The sequence below is a fragment of the Nyctereutes procyonoides genome, unplaced genomic scaffold (assembly GCF_905146905.1).
Source record: "Nyctereutes procyonoides isolate TBG_1078 unplaced genomic scaffold, NYPRO_anot_genome, whole genome shotgun sequence".
Classification (NCBI taxonomy): Eukaryota; Metazoa; Chordata; class Mammalia; order Carnivora; family Canidae; genus Nyctereutes; species Nyctereutes procyonoides.
Window position 1 is genome coordinate 34381256 of NW_026575043.1, and position 20306 is coordinate 34401561.

The 20306-nt window shown below is 50.9% G+C and overlaps 2 protein-coding genes across 8 annotated transcripts in view; one reads left to right on the forward strand and one right to left on the reverse strand.

The window, feature by feature from the left end:
• Window positions 1-230: 230 nt before the first annotated feature.
• On the reverse strand, window positions 231-20253 carry COMT (catechol-O-methyltransferase). The gene is made up of 5 exons (XM_055322349.1): window positions 20122-20253; window positions 6255-6537; window positions 5202-5395; window positions 4733-4864; window positions 231-1045 (listed from the first exon to the last, which is right to left on the reverse strand). Exons 2-5 carry the CDS (start codon window positions 6535-6537, stop codon window positions 845-847), a joined length of 810 nt encoding a protein of 269 aa, XP_055178324.1. The 5' UTR covers window positions 20122-20253; the 3' UTR covers window positions 231-844.
• TXNRD2 (thioredoxin reductase 2) overlaps window positions 20172-20306 on the forward strand; it is a 47178-nt gene continuing 47043 nt past the window's right edge. For 5 of the 7 annotated variants that reach the window (XM_055322330.1, XM_055322331.1, XM_055322335.1 and 2 more), the window contains exon 1: window positions 20188-20296. In XM_055322330.1, coding sequence (XP_055178305.1) covers window positions 20206-20296 — 91 coding nt within the window. In that variant the 5' untranslated portion in view covers window positions 20188-20205. Of the gene's footprint in view, window positions 20297-20306 lie in introns of all 7 variants that reach the window. The other 2 variants (XM_055322332.1, XM_055322339.1) reach the window with 1 other exon arrangement.

The window sequence follows — 20306 nt, forward strand, 5'->3', positions numbered from 1 at the left end:
CGACCAACCGCCCTGGTCCAGTTTCCCAGGACGGCCTCCAGGTGGGGGCTCATGTCAGCCTGCGGACATCCCCATGGGGATGCAACACATAACTTCAGCCTGGCCACACGAGCCCGTTGGGCCACAATTAGCATCCAGGGAAGTCGGGAGCATTGGGTGTGGTGCCAGAGCTGAGAGCACAGCAGCAAAGGAGCGGGGAAGCAGTTAAAAAGAAGCACTAAGTTGATCTCTTCTATTTAAACATTTAAATTTTTAATTTCTCTTTTAGCATATTTTAAACATGATACTGGTATACGGGATTATTAATAGCGAGCTGATTGTAGTAAAGAAGTTACATTTCATTCCTAAAAAAGGTGAAAGAAACTCAGGAGTCACAAGTGAGTGTGAGTTGTTGAACACAGCAGCATCACTCAGGCCTTGCTGCCACCTGGTGACTGTGAACCTCAAGGACAGACTGAATGGACAGCCCAATCGGTTCCAAATGTTCCCACTTCCAGTGTCCACTGCCTATGTCAATGCCCAAGGACCTACTCATGTAAGAAACCCTACTGACTGAAATGCTGGTGGGTGGAGGAAAGGGACCACCTGTCCCGATTTGGTATTTACAAACATATTTTATAGATTTATTGCATGATTTTGCACGGTGAGCTGGCTGCATTTGGCGGGGACCAGTGGAGACAGGCCAGTGTCACTGCACAGAGGGGCCATTGCCAGCAGGCTTTGGCCTCATAGGCCTCTCTCTCATAGGACAGAGCCCAGAACTGCAAAAGCGGGCTGGCAGGAGCACATGTGTTGTGCCCTTCATAGCTAGGCTCGGCAAGGGACCCCAGGGTGGGGTGGCTGGTCACGGCTGTGTTGGGCTGCCTGGGCCCTTGTAGACCACCTTCTCCAGGCCATCCACTCTCTTGGAGTATTCCAGGTATGAGGGGAAGTGTGTGCACTCAAAGCGGTTGTTCCCACGCACATATGCCAGGAATTCTGGTGTTCCTGGGCAGATGACGTTGTCAGCCAGCAGCACTGTCCCTTTCCGTAGCAGGCCACACTCCTGCAGGGGACAGATGGTGGGAAGGGGTGAGGGTGACAGGCGTCCCGCAAGCCAGTCCCACACAGGGAGGATAGGTGTTCATGGCCTGTGCCTGGCCTGGAGTCAGCTGCACTCCGGCTCCTGGGATCACCAGGGTCTCCCCGGTGCCTTCCACCTCCTCCCCAGCAGCAAGCACCACAGGGAAGGGCTGTGCTGAGCACGGGTCTTGCCACCAGGACGTGGCTCTGTAGGAAGAACCTTTTGCTCCTCATGAGGTCCTGCATCCCCAGCCCCTGAACAGCATGTGGCAGGCACACAGTAGTTGTTCAGTCATGCTAGCTGGATGAGTAAGTGGAGGAGCCAGTGGAGCCAGGATTCAGGCCACAGGGCCGACTCAAGGCCAGCGGGTCCTCTGGTTACCTGGGGCCAGGAACATGTGACTCTTCCGGGTGAGATACCTGTGCCTCACAGTGCATGACACCCCTGTGTGCTGTCACTGGAGGTCCTAACCGGCTTGACCAGGGTGAGCCTGCAGGGATGGGGGTGGAGGCAGGCCAGACCTCACTACCCAGAAGCCTGCCCCTCGGAGGTTTGCTCTGGACAGCCCTGAACTCTGGCATTTAGACACCCCATCTCTACCAGCACATGGGCCTGGGCTCTGCAGAGGGAAGGAGCAGCAGCTGAAAACAGCCAGGACGCTGTGCTGGGGGCAAGGCAGCCTAGACCGTAGGAAACAGCAGAATGAAACCTTGAGAGGAAGTGCTTGCTGTGGGAGACATGCAGACCAGGGCAATGTCACCCCAGTTGCCATGTCCTAACTTTGGAAGCACAGAGCTGCTTTTTCACATGATCATAAAAAGTTAAAAAAAAAAAAAAAGCAACCTGAAACATCAAAAGCAAAATCAGAGGGACCCCAAGCTTGCCTCACATGGCCGACAGGCCCACATGCGACGGAGCATCTATAACTGCACCCTCCAGGGATGTGCCCCAGCCCAGAGTCTTACAGGTGTCTCAGATCTCCTGATGGCCATGGTCACTTCCAGCCTGTGGGCTGCAGGGAAGCCAAGGGCCCTCCAGCCAGAGTGGAAAACACAACTGTGAGGCCACTGAGGCTAGGGACAACCCATGAGCCAGAATTTGAACAGAAAGTACCAGTGTGAATCATGGAGCATTTTCTCGTAGGAAAAGAAAGCCCCCTAGCAGTCTTGGCTAGAAGGACCTAGAATGGAGAGCTGTCCAGGAGGAGGCACCCCTGGCTCAAGCCCCAGAATGGCAGCTCTGGTCTCCAGCGGGAAATGACAAGGTGAGCAGGAGTGGGGCTCCAAGCCTCATGTGTAGGGTCATGCTGTTCAGGAGCAGGCGTCCAGAGGCCAGAAAGTTATTGGACACTGAAATCCAGTGACTTGACCACAGAAGAAGGAATGAAAGAAAGGAGCTTTGGGCACGTTTGGAGGGTGCTGGGCCTTCCTAGCTTGAGGAAGCTGGACCAGGAGGAAAAGGCGGCAGCTGTCCTGCCTCTGCCCAGACATCACATGCCCCCCGACAGAGGACACAGACCCCTTGGAGAATTCTGCTCAGAAGCCTACCGCGTCTGAGCAAACCTGCTGTGCTAAGCCTTGCGGGGAGGAAACCACCTCCAGGGATCCCTGGGTGGCGCAGCGGTTTAGCGCCTGCCTTTGGCCCAGGGCGCCATCCTGGAGACCCAGGATCGAATCCCACGTCGGGCTCCCGGTGCATGGAGCCTGCTTCTCCATCTGCCTGTGTCTCTGCCTCTCTCTCTGTCTCTCTGTGACTATCGTAAATAAATAAAAATAAAAAAAAAAAAAAGAAACCGCCTCCAGAGGACCAAGAGCCTGCACTGGAGGTGGTTTTAAACTGTGTCCACAGGGATGCCTGGGGGGCTCAGTGGTTGAGCGTCAGCCTTTGGCTCAGCGCATGATCCCTGGGTCCCGGGATCGAGTCCCGCAATGGGCTCCCTGCAACAAGCCTGCTCCTCCCTCTGCCTGTGTCTCTGCCTCTCTCTCTCTCTCTCTCTCTCTCATGGATAAATAAAATCTTCAAAAAAAAAAAAAAAAACACAAAACTGTATCCACGGTTCCTTTTCCACTGGGTATGCACTGGGCTTAGTGACTCGCTTCTAAAAGGAGACAAGCGGCGGCTGTGCCTTCAGAGATGGTCTACAGGGCACCACGGCTGCCAGATTGCTCCTTGTTTCTGTCTCCCGGCCCCGGCTGTGGGGAAAAGCCAGCTGCCATGTTGTGAGGACACCCAAGCAGCCCTGTGGAGAGCCCGTGAGACCTGTGGCTGCGGCCTCCTCGGAGCAGCCATGTGATTTCAAATTGCCCCCTGCCCCTGCCAGCCCCTAAGCCCTGACCCGGGGAGGTACAGCCAGGCCTCTGCAGAGCCAGGCTGACCCGGCACCAGGCGAGGGCCGCAGAGCCCAGCTGCATGGCTAAAGTACGCTTGTTTCAAAAGCACAGCCCTTCCCAATTCACGACGTCTTTTCTTTTGAGATAATTAACAGCTTTGAACAAGCAGCACTGAGAAAACGATCAGTTTCCTAGTTACTAAACGGCAATATTTGCTACTTCTCTATAAATGCAGGCCCCTGTAATTATCACATACACCAAAGCTGCTGAAATCCCTCCCTCCCCAGGCAGGCCCAGCTGGGCTGGCTGCCTGGCTCCTGGCCCATGGGTCTCCTTGCCATCCCCCACACTGTCCACCTGTCTCAGCAGGTGACTAGTCCAACTTCTAGCCCCTGGATCTCCCCTCCTCCACTCACAGAGCTCAGCATGTCTGTGGAGTTTCCGGGTCTCTGCACCATCCTTTCCACAGCCATCCCTTCCCACCCTCTACACGCCCAACAGGGATCTTTTCTGGGGCCAGATCTAACCTTGTCTTCACCTGCTTAAAGCCCCCCCTATGCACACCAGTGTGTAGCATTCAAGGCCATCCACGCATGCTCTGGCCCACTGCCCCAGGTCTGCCCATTCCCAGAATGTCCTGTCCCCTTCTAGACCCTAAGCCAGGGCAAGTTCCTTCCTGCTGTGTCCAGGCACCCGGCCCTCCACGCCTGTACTGGAACCACTGGATGCAAGGTCCTGCCCTACCTCCAGCCATGGCTCCAGTGGCCATGCCCCCTGTGCTCATGGTCTCTCTGCACTGGGCAGAGTGGCCAGCCCGTGCGGGAAGTGAGGTGGCTTAGCGTGGGACAGATAACATGGAATCACAACATGCTGGCTGCCAGGACGGGGACCCCTGGTAGAGGGCCAAACAGCCACTACATGTGACCTTGACCACCCAGGTGGGACAAGGTGGTGATCATCATTAGGGTCTGCATGTCAGCTCATTAAGGGCCCACCCAGTGCCCCACATGGAGATGGGGCAGCCTCACCGGTCACCACTTGGGGCCAGCCAAGCAGCGGCTCTAAGGGCTAGGACAGGATGCAGTGTGAGGACAGGGATGCATGGTAAGGAGCCTCAGGAGGAAAGGGGCAGATGTCCTGTTGGTGCTCACCTCCACCCCCACCCCAGCGCAGGCCACCTAGTGGGCCTGGTTGACTCCTTCTGCCTAGAACCCTCTTCCTCTCATCTCCACACCACCCCTGCGGCCTCCTCTGGTCCTCTGCGCCCCTCGCCCTCTGGTGGGCCTGCACTAGCAGCCAGCACCGAGGCCCATGTGTGCCAGGACAGGGCACAACTTACCTCTAGGAGGACTGTGTCCGGCAGGTACCGATCCTTCCAGTGGTCAAGGAAGACCATGTCTAGCGTGTCCACATCATGCTTCTTCTTCAGCTCGGGGATGGTGTCCTGGGATGCCCCGGTCAGAATGGTGACCTGGAACGGCACCCTGTCAGTGCCCACGCCCACAGGCCGCCCTGCCTGGACGCCCGCTCGTGTCACCAGTCTTCTTTGGGCTTCTGAGGAGGTAAGTCCCCACTCTATCCCCTTTCCATTCAAAGGCAGCCTTGGGAATTTCCTGCCCCGTGGGATGGGGTAGCAAGACCTCGCTCACAGAGTGGCTGGGGGATCCCTGAAACCTGGGCCGGGAGGCAGCACAAGGCCAGGTACAGCAGGATAAAGGCAGCCTTGAACCGCACCGGGGCAACCCAGGCCCTTCCCCTCGTCCCGGCACCTCAGTGTCCACATCCTTCACCTTGGGGCAGCAACGCACCCTGTCCTGCAGGCCTGCGAAGTCCAGCATCTGCTGGGTGATGGCGGCGAAGTCAGGGTTGAGCTCGATGGTGATCAGGCGGGCCCCGGGCTCCAGCAGGCGGGCCATGCGCACGGCCGAGTAGCCGCAGTAGGCTCCCAGCTCCAGCAGCACCGACGGCCGCTGCTCCCGCACCACTGCATCCAAGATCTGGCCTGCGGGGAGGAGGAGCCGGTGGGCACGGGCCACAGGCGGAGGGAGGAGACCCCCTCCTGGTCCTGGACCTGCCCCTTCCCGACCATCAGCCCCTAGACCATCAGCCCTACCCACGCCTGCCTCCCTCATTCCCATCCCCCCTCCCCCACATCACACTAAACACACCCTCCCGGCTCCCAGGGTCCCTCAGGCCTCTGGGGCTCGGCACACCCTAGTCCCTCTCTTTCACATGGTTCCTGGCTGCCCCCAACCCGTTCTAACCCAGGGCTGCCCTCTACGGAGGCCCCCACTCCACCGAGCGCATGGGCTGCACTCAGGGCTTCCCTGGCTCCCCGGGCTGGGCACTGTCAGAGGCTCCAAGGGGGCTAGACAATGGCTATCCCATCTGTCCCCAGGCCCCAAGGCCCAGGGTACAGCACAGCACATGCCTGTGCCCCAGGCTAGAGTCCAAAGGTTAGGAGGCAGCCTGGTGCTTGGGCTGAGCAGAACCCGGGGAGCTCTGTCCAGCCTCATGCCCAGCAGGGACGGCCAGGGGGCCCTGCTTCGTCAGAAGCCTTTCTGTGTGGCTTCGTCAGAAGCCTTGCCTGTGTGGCAAGGAAGGGTCCCGGACAGTGTATCAGACGTCCCTCCCTCCCCTCGAGGACAGCGAGGTGAGGTGGATGTCAGGGTCTCTGCACAGCCTTTGCCCCTGGCCAGGGAGCAGACAGCGGGTGAGTAGCTCAGGCCACCAGGGCTCCAGGGGAGCCCCCATCCCAACACCCAGAAACAGACTGACCCCAGGCCCTCTCCTTTATAGGCATGCTGCCCCACCTGAGGTCCCCGTTCCCATGCCCCCCACCTGCCGGCCGGGCTGCCCACCTTTCTTGTCACCCACGTTCATGGCCCACTCCTTCTGCGAGCAGTAGGTATCGATGGCCTCCAGCACACTTTGTGGGTCCCCGGCCACCGCGTGCTGGAGCACATGTCGCAGGATGCGCTGCTCCTTCGTGTCCCCCATGAACAGGTTGTGGAGCGGCTGCAGGACCAACTCATTCCAGCCGATAAAAAGTAAGCCCAAGTTCAAATGTCGCAGGCAGAGCAGTACCAGCAGCACCAGGCCCAATGACAAGGCTGCCAACAGCAGGGGTGGGGCTTCTGGCATCTGAGATTGGGCAGGGATGGGGTGGGGTGAGGAGGAGGGGAGAGAAGGGGGAGGGCAGTGGGCTTCAGGGCTGTGTGGCCAGCCAGGAAGCCCTGCAGCCAGCTTGGGAGCGCAAACCCCTTGGCATTAGTGCAGACCTGCCCCTCCCAGCGGATGGGGCTCGCGGTTCAAGTGGCTAGCCGCGCGTCCCAACTGCCTGGCTCATCTCAATGCCATGGGAAAGACCTCCTGCACCCAAACAGCCTCCTGCCCCTGGGGCTGCACCCTGGGGCGCACAGAGCACGTGCTCTGTCCGGCCATCCTGCCTGGGGACCTGCTGGTCACAGTTCTCCTCCCTGGGCGCTTCCCCAGACAGATGGATGTGGGCACACGGGCAGCCCAGCTCCCTTGGGTCCTCACACCAGCATCTAGCAGACTCACGTGGCCCTTTCAGTGACTTTCCAGGTAAAAACACAGGCAGTCCCCAGGCCAGGCACACAGGGCACGGACCTACTCACCACTCCCCTTAGGGACAGCCACACGTGGCACATCTGGCCCTGGATGAGGGCCAGCCCTGGTGCCTGCACATGTGAGGGAGATGTGCCAGCAGAATCAGACACCTACAAGGATGGTACAACCTCCCCCTGGCGAGCCACCTTTAGGCAGGTAGCTCAGGACCCAGTCAGATGGGGGCCGTGGGACACACGGGCAAGGCTGGGCCACTCAGCCCTGGACTCCTGGCCTGCACAGAGCAGAGTTCATGATATTCAGGGCAGATGCCTTACAAAATGGGAAAGGACAAAATAAAGAGGACCACGGGCAGCTTCTGTCGGGTGGCTCACAGGTTACTCCCAAGGCCACAGAACCCCAGCAACCACACGGGACCCTGCTCTGCCAGAGGCTCCCATGTGGGAAGGCACTTCCGGGAGAGCAGTTACGCTGGGGGCCGCGGTGGGGAGAGTGCTGCAGGATGGCCGAGGGCTCCAAGCCCCAACACACTGGTCATGAGGACATGCTGGTGCTTTGGGGAGCAGGGCAGAGGATGGATGGGAAACTGAGGCTCTGCCCCAGGTGAGTGTGGACCCCAGATTCTGGTGGTTTAGGCCGTATGGCCACTGGACACTTTGTCAGCAAGTCAGAATACGCACACGCAGGGGCCCTGGTCCTTGGCCCACACCTGCTCTTCTGCTCCTTCAGAGCCACCCCCCGAGCTGGCTCCGGCCCTCCATGCTGTGCACCCCTTCTCAGAGCTCGGCAGCAAAGCAGATAACATTTGTGCAGAATTCTTCTACCTTTAGATAATGACCGACAGAAACCATAATCTGAAAATGACCAAGGTCCGGATGGGCGCCTTCCTGGAGGCCAAGCCTTGCCCACGAGGGTGGCACTTCACCCTTCCGTCCTCAGAGTGCAGAAGGCCCCAAAGAAGGTAGTGAAATGTCAGCCTGGGACACTGGGGACACAGATTACAGCAGGAGGCCTGATGTCCCCAGCAGGTGTGGCAGGTGTCAGCACGGGAGTGTGGCACCCCTGCCTGGGGGGCGCCCGGGGCCCCACTGTGCCAGAGAGAGTGTGACTCAGGTGTTCTGTCTGCGGGAACTCCAGGGACCACACTGGGCAAGGGCCTCCGTGGGGCAGGATCACCACGACCCAGGAGGCAGGTGAAGGGAAAACACGGTGGCGGGGTGGGGAGGTGGGGTGGCGTGGAGCGCACAGCAGGTAAGAGCAGAGTGCCTCTCTTCTGGGGACAGATGACAGGAAACAGTGAGGGGAGGCCCCTGCAGCCTGAAGGAGCTAGAACTTTCTGCTTAGGATTTCCTAACCATACACCAGTGTTGCTTTAGTTATTACTATTATTACTCATCATAGTGTTGGGTGATGATACAACAGGCCATTCTGTCTTATTCTCCATATTTAAAAAATTATCCAGTAAATGTTGTAAACAGATATCAAAAATAAGAAATAATATTCTACTCTAGGTTACCAATTCTTGCTGGACCCTGGAGACATAAACTATAAATTACAATCTCCATAATACTTGGGTTGTGATAAAAAAAAAATTCTGGCTTTGAAATCTCTAATCTCTAGGTCTGTCTGTTTACCACTTTGCACAGCACTCTGTTCTCAGGGCTGACAGGAGGGCACAGGGAGGGGCCGTACCTGGGGGTAGGCCCTGCTTTGGCTCTGAGTCCTGCTTACCTAACAGACATGCAAACAGAAAGGGCAATGCTGGGACTTTAAACCATTCTGGGAGAGGAGGCATCATCAGGAGGATAAAGGAGATTCAACCCCTGGCCACGAGGCCAGAGCATGGAAGCCAAGCAGCACTCTCAGATCCTCTCTGTTTTTGTACATGTTCAAAACAAACCATGAGAGTAAGTTTTTAAGTGGCTGGCCGAGCACAGTTTCAAACATGGTTTCCTGACCACACTGAGGGTTGGAGGCAAAGCTTTGGTGCAGGATCCTGGGTCTCCTATCTCTTGTAGCTGTTGACTCAGGACAGTGGTGGCAGCGCAGGGAGAAGCTGCTCTTCGACTTCGGGGTTCGGCTGAAGAGGCTAGGCCTTTATAAGGTTCCACAGATGATACATTTAGTATCATGAAAGCATGAAAGAAATAGAGGGAGACACCAATTAATGGAAAGATATCCCATGTTCATGGACTGGAAAATCTGGTATTGTTAAGATGTCAGAAAGTCATCTACAGAAATAATGCCATCCCTATCAAAATTCCAACGGCTTTTTTGTAGGAATAGAAAAATCCATCCAAAAGGTCATTTGGAATCTGAAAAGCCAAAACAATCTTGAGAAAGTATGGAGGACTCATACTTCCTGATTTCAAAACTTACTACAATACTACCGTAATTAAAACAGTGTGGTACGAGCACAGAGTAAACAAATAGACCAACAGAACAGAACTGAGAGGCCAGAGATAAACCCTCATGTCTATGATCAAATGATTTTTTAACAAGAGTGCCAGGACCACTCAATGGGAAAGAACGGTCTCTTTAATAAATGACAAACATTTCCACACGCAAAATAATAAAGTTGGACTCTTGACACACCACATACAAAATTAACTCAAAACGGCTCAAAGCCTTGACTTTCAGAACTAAAACTATAAAACTCCCAGAAGAAAACATAGGAGTAAATCTTCATGACCTTGAACTTGGCAATGGATTCTTAGATATGATACCAAAAGCATAGGCAACAAAAGGAAAAGAAATTCAATTTCATTAAAACTAAAAGCATCAAAGGACATTATCAAAAGAACCAAAGGGTAACCCATGGAATGGGAGAAAATATTTGCAAATCATCTATCTGATGAAGGTTTAATATCTTGAATACATAGTGGTGCCTGTGTGGCTCAGTCAGTTGAGCATCTGACTCTTGGTTTCAGCTCAGGTCATGGGATGGGGCCCTCCCTTCCCCACCCTCAGGCTCTGTGCTCAGCAGGGAGTCTGTTTTGTGATTCTCTCTCTCCCTCTGCCCCTCTTCCGGCTCCTGGGCCTGCACTCTCCCTCTCTCTCTCTCTCTCTCTCTCTCTCTCTCTCTCTCAAAAAACAAACAAACAAACAAAAAAGATCTTGAATATATAAAGAATTCCTACCTTGCAACAACACAACAAAAAGATAAACAACCTAATTAGAAAACGGGCACAGGACTTGAAGAAACATTTCTCCAAAGATCTACAAATGACCAATAAGCATATGGGAAGATGCCCAACATCATTAGTCATTATGGAAATGCAAATTGAAACCACCCGAAATACCACTTTATACCCATTAGGACGGCTATTTAAAAAAAAATTGTACATATTAAAGAACAAATGTTGATGAGGTTGTGGGAAAACCGGAACCCTTGTGCACTGCTGACAGCAATGTAAAACGGTGCAGCTGCTGTGGAAAACAGTTTGGTGGTTTCTCAAAAAGTTAAATATAGAATGACCATATGACCAGCAATTCCCACTCCTGGATGTGTCCTCAACAGCTGAAAGCAGAGACTTGAACGGAAACCAGTGCACCAGAGTTCACAGCAGCATTACTCACAACAGCCACAAGGCACAAACAGCCTGTCCCTCAGCAGATGGATACGATGTATCCATACAACAGATCACACTTAGTCACTCAGTCACTCAAGTGAACGGATTCAGGTTATGGCACAGATGCACCCTGGAAGACATTGTGCCATGTAAAAAAGAGGCACAAGAAGATTGATACCATATGATTCCACTTACAGGAAATATGTAGGGTAGGCAAATCCAGAGAAAGAAAGTAGAAGAGAAGCTGCTGGGGGCTGGCAGGGAGAATGGGGAACTAGTGCTGAATGGCTACAGTGTTTGTTTGGGGGATGAGAAAGTTCCGGAAATAGTGACAATGGTTACACGACACTGTGAACGTACTTAATGCCACTGAATTGTAACAATGAAATGGTTAAAATGACAAATCTTAATTTATGTGTTTGTTTGTTTTTTAATTTTGTTTTTAAGTAATCTCTGCTCCCAACCTAGGGTTCGAACTCACAACCCTGAGATGAAGAGTTGCACGCTCGAGACTGAGCTGGCCAGGTGCCCCTAACATAAGTGTGTTTTACTACAGGAAAAAGAACACAGTGGGAAACAAACAGAACAGGCAACCCTGTTTCTGGCCCTCCCTGTTCCACAAAAGGGAAAAGAGACACAGCATTCCCCATAAGGGAGCAGGATCCAGATAACCAATGGCTGCTCCCATCTCTGGGGGGGGGGGGGCCGGGGCGCTCAGGAGCCTGCCTCTGTGGGGTGCAGAGCAGGGGTGCAGCATGGACACCTAGGAGGGACACCTGCCTCCACACTCATGGTCCTTCTCGGAGGCGGCAGAGGGGCCTTCCTGTCTTGGCAGCTTCCTTCCCAGGCCTACGGCGTACGGCCGGCCTCCATCTCTTCACCGGCCTCCATCTCTTCACAGACCTCCTTCCCCACATGACAAAAGTAACAGCCCAGCCCACACCTTCCTTATCATAAGCCTGTTCTTCAGTATCCCCTGCAGCCACAAGACCAGAACCTCTATCAACTCCGATCATGGTTCATCGCCTTCCAGACCCAAAGGGAGGCATCAAGATGCTTGGCAGCTGGGCCAAGGCACCCAGCCACCCTGGAATCAAGGTGCGGACAGGCAGGTGGGCCACTGACACCCAGAGCCATTGGTCCTAGGACCTTCAATTTCATGATCTTTTGTGACAAGAGTGCTTCCTCCCATCCTGCCTGCCACATAGTACGACTTCATCAAGGCCTGGCCCCCCACCATGTGTGTGGGGGTGCTCCCCTTCCTTGCCCACTCAGCTCTGAAGCTCCAGCCCTGTGGGATGGGCAGCTTGATGGTGCTTCTGTCTCTCTGCTTCGTAGTCAGATAGTCTATCCCCTTTGTCAGCTGGTCAGTATTCTTTTATGCATTTAGCATATCCTAGATGACACTCTTTTTTCTTTAAAGGCAATGAAAACGTTTTTCATAAATTTATTGCAAGCAACCATCAGTGGATGAGTTACTGAGACTCTTAAAAAGATTCTGTAAAAGATGAATCAATCGTGTGACAGCATTCCTAGGCTCATTTAAAAAACCCGTGAAAAAGAGATATGCCGTTGGTCCCTTTGCAAGGATCTGAATCTGCTATTGTGCCCACATTTTCATCACCTCCTTCTGAAGAGCAAGTCTCTGCCCGCGCCCCTTCTGGAAAGTAGGGAGATGGCACTTGCACCTCAGACTGCAGGACCAACAGGAGGAACGTCCAGGCCTGAGGGAACTGAGGCCACTTCCCTGACCAAGAGCTGTGGGGCTGAGCATCCCAGCTCCCCCAGTCCATCTCACTCTGTCTTGGATCCTCTCTGGCCGTTAGGCTCATGCCCTAGAAGCAGGGCCGGCTGTAATGGCTCTGAATGGAGGGCAGGCTTCAGAGTGCACAGAACATTCTGGAGGCAAAACAGGCAGGCTGGCCAGGATCCTTGTGGGGAGGAAAGAAAAGATGGGGATGGAGTGGGCCGGGAGATGCCTGCCAGGGTGAGTGTCCAGGGAGGGATGGTTGGCCACCTGCCCCACAGGCCAGCCCCACAAGGACAAAGCCCAAGGTCCTGCTCTGCCTGGGAATTGGGACACTTCTGGCAGCCCATGGCCACTATCAGCACAGCCCCAGCAACTGTCTGTTTGGAGCTCTGCACTGATGTGCGAACTGAATGAGGACTCCCCATTCGCCTCCTCAAAGGCTGGTCTGCTGGTCGCCTCCCATCTCTGGTCTGCTGCTCATTTAGGGCACCTGGTGGTGATTCCAACTCCTGATCCAGTGCTCCCCACAAACGTCCTTTACGGCAGTAAGGGCAGATTTTGATTCTGTGATTCTGAATATACTCTCAGAGGCTAGGGGAGAGGCCAGGCTTCCAAAAGGTGGGTCCTGGACTGGAAGTACTTCCTGGCTTCTGGGGAGGCCTTTTGTCTCTCTGGTTGATCCTGCTCCTCTCATGGGAGCCTCCCAGTTGACCAGAACCCCCTTCTTGCACCCGTGCTGACAATGTGCCACCATGCTGATGATTCTGTCTACTTCCTTTCCGACTAGCATGACTTCACTAAGGATAATTTGGAATGGCGTCCATGGAAAACTGTAGATCTCCCCAAAGTGGCTCCTGAGACCTCTCCTTTCCATCCCCTCCATGCCTCCTTCCACCCTTACCACCTTTGCTCCTACTCCAGGTTCCTTGTACCCTCTGATATGACCCCTGCAAGCCCCTATCTCCTCCTCCCCATCCACCCTGCCAGAGTTTCCCCTGCCCTCCAGCCACTCAGCTCCCATAGCCACTGGCATGCAGATCCACCCCCTGCCCCACTGGGGGCTCTCAATAACTTGGGGCCCCCAAAAGTAACCATCTGAAGTTGAAAAAGAAAAAAAAAAGCCAACTGGAAATACATTTAGTCCACGGCCTCCGTAAGATTATATATCAGGGCAAAAAAGTCTTAAACACCTCCTCCATGAACACTGGAGAAAAGGTTTAGCCCTCATATTGAATAGGTAACTAACCTGTGCCCTCTGCCAGAAACATAATTAGGATAAAAATATAAAATGAAACCAATTAGGTCCAACTCTTTTACATCAACTAGTGAATTTTATATAATTGTGTTTATGCCTGATGCCTGGCTAAAAGTTTTAAATGAAAACCAGAAGATCTTACTTGCATCTGTGTGTGCATGCGTGTGCGTGTTTGTGTGTGGTATTTCTCTACCTCCAGATGGTGTTACCAAATTAATGTATAAAATCCCTTAAAATAGTTCTATCTTTATCTAATTGGCTTAGAGACAAATAAGCATTTAAATAAATTAAATCTTCCCCAAACTCCTAGAAATACAAGAACCAATTCAACTGTTTTTCAAGTTTACATAATTTGGGTAATCTTTGGTAAATAAGACTAGCTTAATAGTATTGATTTAATGAGACAGGTATATCTCTGAGTGTTATCAATACATATACTACAAATGTACATTTTTATTCTACTTTGGATTACTAGTCAAATAAGGTAATATGTTTAGGATTGTACAAATGATAAATCTGATTTTCACCAAACTGAGTTCCTATTCTTTTTTTAAGATTTATTTATTTGTTTATTTATTTATTTGAGAGAGAGAGAGAGAGAGAGAGCGTGCACAGGGGTGAGGAGAGGCAGAGTGAAAGGGAGAAAGAGAGTGAATCTCAAGAGACTCCCCACTGAGGTAGGAGCCCAATTGTAGGGTGATTCCACGACCGTAAGATCATGACCTGAGTCAAAATCAAGAACCCATTCATCCAACCGAGCCACCCAGGCGCCCCTCAATAATCATTGCATTTTATATATCTGCCTTGGGGCATCCAGCAGGCTCAGTTGGTAGAGCACGTGACTCTTGATCTTAGGGTCATGAGTTCGAGCCCCATGTTATGGGTAGAGATTACTTAAAACATATATGTATATATGCATCTGCTTCTAAAAACTGTCTCCAAAATCTTTCTGACAATTTGCAACCTTAGAGTTATGCCAAGTTAAGTCAAATAATAGCTATTCATTAGATATGTAAATAATTTTTACATAAGATAAAGCACTAATAATGAATGAATATTATTAATTATAGTTTAAGTTTTGGGGTGCTTCAGTGACTCAGCTGGTTAAGCTTCTGCCTTCGGCTCAGATCAGGATCTCAGAGTCCTGGGACTTCCTGCTCAGCCCAGAGCTTGCTTCTCCTCAACCTTCTGCCCCTTCTCCCTTTCCTCCACGCTGCTCCTGCTTGCTCTCTCTTACTCTCTCAATAAAATCTTTTTTTTTTTTTAAATTATACTTCAGGTTTTATACTCTTAGTTTCTTATTTTTATATGACACAGATAGGCTGGGGCGTCTGGGTGGCTTAGTCAGTAAGCATTCGTTCAACTCTTGATCTCAGCCTGCTTCTCCTTCTGCTCCTCCCTCTTGCTCATACTTTCACCTGTTCTCTATCATAAATAAATAAATAAATAAATAAATAAATAAATAAATAAATAAATAAATAAAATCTTAAAAAAAAAACCTGTACTATTCAGAGTATATACCTCTATAGATTTATGACATGGCATATTCATAAATTTGCTAATCTGTAACAGAATATTGGTGTATGGCTGATGAGTCACAATTATCTATTTCCTAATTTCCTCTGTAAAATAAAGGTTGTGAATGGCTAATAATGATAATCAGTATATGAAAACAGTACTAGAAACAATAAGAGCAAAGGGAAACAACTTTGTACACAAAGAATGCGAGGAAAATAGCATGTGTTTCACATGGAAAGTATGCAAAGAATGTAGATTTGTTTTTGTTAAGGAAAGGATAGTAATTTTATCCCAAAATTACATTTTCAAAAAAGGGAAAGTACAGGACAAGAACCTGAATGGATGTAGGTAGTTGTAGGTAAAAGGAATTTTATGTTGCGAGGTCAAAGCTGGCTAAGACTAAATGGATTTATATATAAAGTTTTTGAAATGAGCTTCATTATCAATAACATACTAATGCAAAACTGGAGTTTGGTTTTCTCTCGGCTAAACAACAAAGCTTCTTGGATTACTGCTCTGCTTTTAACAAGAGATTACGAAAGGTTTGTCTTTACTCTTTGAGTAATCTTTAGCAACCTTCACCTTTTGTGGAAACAAAGATTCTGTATTATCAAAATAGTTTGTGTTTCATGTTGTCATTACCATGTCCTTGATTACATAAGAGAATCTAGTCTTCCCACTGTCAAAAGAGCCATTTTTTTTTAAAGAATCATGTTTTCTCCTATATTTACTTATGAATTCTTTTATTGTCACTTAGGTTAAGTAAATAACCAAAATTTTTTTTCAAAGTGACCTGGGATCCTATTTGTTAAGTGTTCAAACCTTTCAATATTTTTGACAACTCTGCCTTCTCCAAATTAAAACCTAAATGAAGTATCTTCTTGATTTCAGACTGCCTTTGGGATTTCCCAGAGGGTCTCTGGAAGATCTCAAAGGGTTTGTTCTTTCACCTTGTAAAAGAGAGGAGTTAAACTAATTAGTTTTAACTGACATGTTGAATTTCACGAAAACCATTGTCAAATAAGCCATGCTGCCTAACCTTCCAAAAGTTGTATTTGTATCATTCCCGTTAGTATTTTATTATTTTTTAAAGATTTTGAGAGAGAGAGCTCACTCGCATGAGAGTGAGCATGAGTAGGGGGAGGGGCAGAGGGAGATGTAGACTTCCCGCTAAGCACAGAGCCAGATGACCTTCGGAAAATGACCCATGCCCAAGGCAGATATTAATTGACCAAACCACCCAGGCACCTCACCAGTTAATATTTTAAGTGGTGTGTATGTTATAGAAACAACTGTTTCCTTGTCAATTGTGTTATTTTTATAGGGGACTCCCACCAAATCTTTAACCCCTGGCAGTCTTTGTCACCCACAGATAGTGTTTGTTTCTCTCTGATTCTTCTCCAAAAGCAATTTGCAATCAGCTACAGGCCAGAGTGCTTTGTCAACAGAAAGGGACTGTCTCTGAAACCCAGGGGAAGGGCTATGACAGGTGTCTGGTGTACAGATTTCCAAAGGCCTTGTTTCAATAACTCTGAGACCATATCATGGGACTGAGTAAGGTGCTCCAGAACTCTAGTGGAGAAACCAATGCGCTCGCAAAACTAACTGAACAGGAAAAAAATCAACTACACGGAACGGAGTGAAATGATAAAAGATTATTATAATTTTATATGGCTTTTGTCTGGAATATTCTTGGCTGGTTAGTGTTCTATTTTCTGGATATTAAAAAGAACACACATACACTCTTTTTTCTCTTAAACTATCTATGAGTCATACAACTCTAGCAAGTTATACTTTTGTAAATGAAATTGAAGCATTTATCTTCCTCTCCCTGTTTGATTCCTCTAAAAATTGGAAACTATTGTTGAGTATTCTTGGCAATACTTGAATTTTCATGGCAATATAGTTATCTGTATAGGTTCGATAAGAATCTGCTCTCTTTGCAATAGGACATAATTTTAAAACGTTGGTTATATAACCAAGGAACGTCATACTTGAAAATGATGCATGGAATCAGACATGACCAGACAGACAGTTTGGAGGAACTGCAATAGACTTTACAAGGAGCAATGATTACAAAGCCCTCTTGAAAAAACCAGCCTGGTACTTGGCTTACACAGGTTCCCAGTCTTTTATAGGTGAGTAAGGAAGGTCACATCCTGGCAGAGCCAGGAACCCTGATATTTGGGGGACCCTGAGAAGGGAGGCATTCACCCAAATCTATAAGTGAATAATGACGGCAAATTCTTGCTTTGGCTTCTTAGCCTTAAAAGGCTTTTAAATTTTTAATCTGAGATTCCCCATAAAAAGTTCCATGAGATAAATTTAACAAGGCCTTTGTGGTCAATTGCCATTTTTGCTGCACTTCTGTAAATAAACAGGCCAAATTTAATGAGACCAGAATTATTTTGTAAACAAGAATAATCTTCCTTTGATTATCTTTTTTTAAAAAAAGATTTATTTGAGAGTGTGTCAGTGGGCATGAGGGGGGGGGGAGCAGAGGAAGAGATGGAGAGAAAGAGGGTGGGGAGAGTGAGAGCTGTTGAGTATTGAGCCTGGCGGCAGATTCAATCCCATGACTCTGAGATCATGACCTGAGCAAACATTCAGAGTTGGACTTTTAACTGTCTGAGCCACTCAGGCATCCCTTACTTTGGTTATCTTTGATCAAAAAGGGAAATGGCTCTAGAGGGAAATGTTGTGTCTCAATGGGGGAAAATAATATACTGATGCCAATCCTGTTTACTGTGTCTGAGGTCTTCCTATACTACCTGTAACCGGGACTGCAGTCCTGCTGTCTCACACATTTTGTCAGCCCTTACCAAACCCTCAGTTTCCTTCAGTATTTGGTCATTGCTCTCCAAATTGATGTTTTCCAATTTTTCCTCTTTCCCTCTTGATTTGGCATCACTGAGGACTAAAACCTGACTACCCAGGGCCTTCCTGGGACCCGGACGTCTTTTGCTGCCCCCTTTTCTCCAGGAACTGAAAAAGGACTGCATGTGGAAACACGCATACAACTTGACATAACCTTCAGAGAGCTCGTCACCACAACAGATTGTGTGTGCCTGCTTCCATTTCTGGAGCTGCAGCTGCATGGGCCACTCAAAAAGTCCACGGGAGCTCCTGTATCTTCCATGCTCTGTTTGGGAAAACAACCCTGACTGTGACACTGATGTCTATACTATCACCACAAACACTCAAACTACAAACTGGGAAATCTACTGGATTGCCACGACGGTCCTCATTCCACAATCTAGAGATGTTTACGAGTCAATGTCTAAAGTCGTCCCAACTGGCCACTCCTCAGAATTAAAAACCAGGTTTACATTCAGTTCTGACCATCAATCTCTGCTTTTCTTTCTGTTTCCATAGAAATGTCCCTCAGTAAATCCCTGATCACTGGCATCATCCAGCAAATATCCTCTACTACCAAATCCCAACAGATGGTTCAACAAAAGGGTATCAAATGGGAAACAGGCTTATCAGCAGAAAGAACATATCTTCTTTCCTTCAACAAGAGGGAGGCCTGCCAAAGACTCTCCCCTTGACCAAACTCTATCCAGGATCCTCCGAACCTTCAGAATTCTCAATCAGGCCTCAACCTTGGCTTATAAAGATTTGAACAAACACTACATAGTGTCTAACAGCCCAAGACTGCATCCTCAGCTCCCTTAAGGCATATGACAGAGAAACTCAAGGCTTCCAAAAGAAGTGTCTGTGTCAGTCACCACCTGAGGATCCGTAGAAGCAGGGAAGCCTAACTTCCACAAGCATCACTTAGCACTGTCCAGATGGATGTCACACAGGCTGCTGCCTCTTCCCACTTCTTGTAATCTCTCACTTCCTTGTTTACTCAAGTCCCGCTGTTCCCATCCCCCCCCCCACATGCACTCTCCCTTTAAAAGGCCCAGAGCCTCTGAACAAATCTGAATGGACCTCAGCTGTTTCCCCTTCTGTCGATAAATACCGAATAAAGCCTGTCCTCACCACTGTAACTAGCGTCCAGCTGTGTTCATCTATGGCCACCCTCTCCTCACCAGGCCTGGCACTGCTCCAGAGGGCTTCTGGGAGTTGGGAGGCAGCAGGCAGCCGGGAAAGCTCAGCCCCAAGCAATAGCTCAAGAAAAGTTCCTGACTTATAACCTGAAAGGCTGGTATGTCAGGTCCGTTCTGGGGTAACTTCCTTTTTCTCAACATTCTCATGTGGGGATGAGGCCACACCACCCAAAGACCAGTCCTTTGGGGTGTTGGGCTCTTGTCATTTCCTTTCTGGTGTGGCAGCCATTCCCCCTGAACGGAAAAATCCTAGGGGAACCCCAAGGCCTCCAGGGAAAAACTTGTTGGAAAGATTACTGAGCCTTTCTGGGCCTGGACGCCCACAATTCTCCCACTCCCAAGGATCTGATCCCTGCCTCCCTTGGTGAGTCAGGCCCTGACTCCCAAAGCCCATCAAGTCAAGGCCCTCCTCCAGAGGCAGGCCCCACCTTGGAGTATGGATCCCTACAAGAGGCTGGATCCCCTATCCCCACCCTGGATCTTCCCTCCAACACAGATCTTCCCCTCCCTCAACCCAGTCTGGTATCCTAGCCCCTTCTTTTCTGCCCACAGACTCCCACCCAAGGTCAGATCCTTTCACACGGATTTTAATTTCCCATCTCGCACCCAGAGCTCCTCACCGCAGGACAGATCCCAAGATCCCCCATCCCAGATCAGACCCCCCCGCCCAGGTCCACAGACCCCCGCCCAGGGTCAGACCCATTCCTGGTCAGGAGACCACCACCGCGGATCAGATCCACCCTAGGTCCGCAGACCCCGCCCCGGATCAGACCCGCCCCAGATCAGACCTGCCCGGGTCCAGAGACGCCCCCCACCCCGGGTCAGACACCCCGCGGGCCCGCAGACCCTCACCCGGGGTCAGACCTGCTCCGGGTCCGCACACCCCGCCCCGGCCCGCGCCCCCCGCCCCCCGCGCTCCCGCCGACCCCCGCCGGGGCCCCCGCCCCCGCCCCCGCCCCCGGCCGCAGCCGCGCCTCCCCTCACCTCGCCTGGAGGCGTCCCGGGCGGGCGGCGGCGGCGCAGGCAGCGCGGAGGGCAGCCCCGGACGCCCTGAGGCCCGGCTCCGCGATGGCGGCGATGGCGGCTGCGCTGCGCGGGCCCGGCGGGCGCTTCCGGTGGCGGCCTCGGGCGGCGGCCGGCGGGGCCCGGGGCGCGGCAGGTACCGCGGC

Excerpts from the sequence above, each read along its gene's own strand:
- COMT (XM_055322349.1), bottom strand. The coding sequence starts at position 6,537 with ATGCCAGAAGCCCCACCCCTGCTGTTGGCAGCCTTGTCATTGGGCCTG. Across the intron at positions 5,396-6,254 it reads GAACGTGGGTGACAAGAAAG|GCCAGATCTTGGATGCAGTG; the intron begins GTGGGCAGCCCG and ends TCCTCCCCGCAG. Across the intron at positions 1,046-4,732 it reads CGGACACAGTCCTCCTAGAG|GAGTGTGGCCTGCTACGGAA; the intron begins GTAAGTTGTGCC and ends TGTCCCCTGCAG.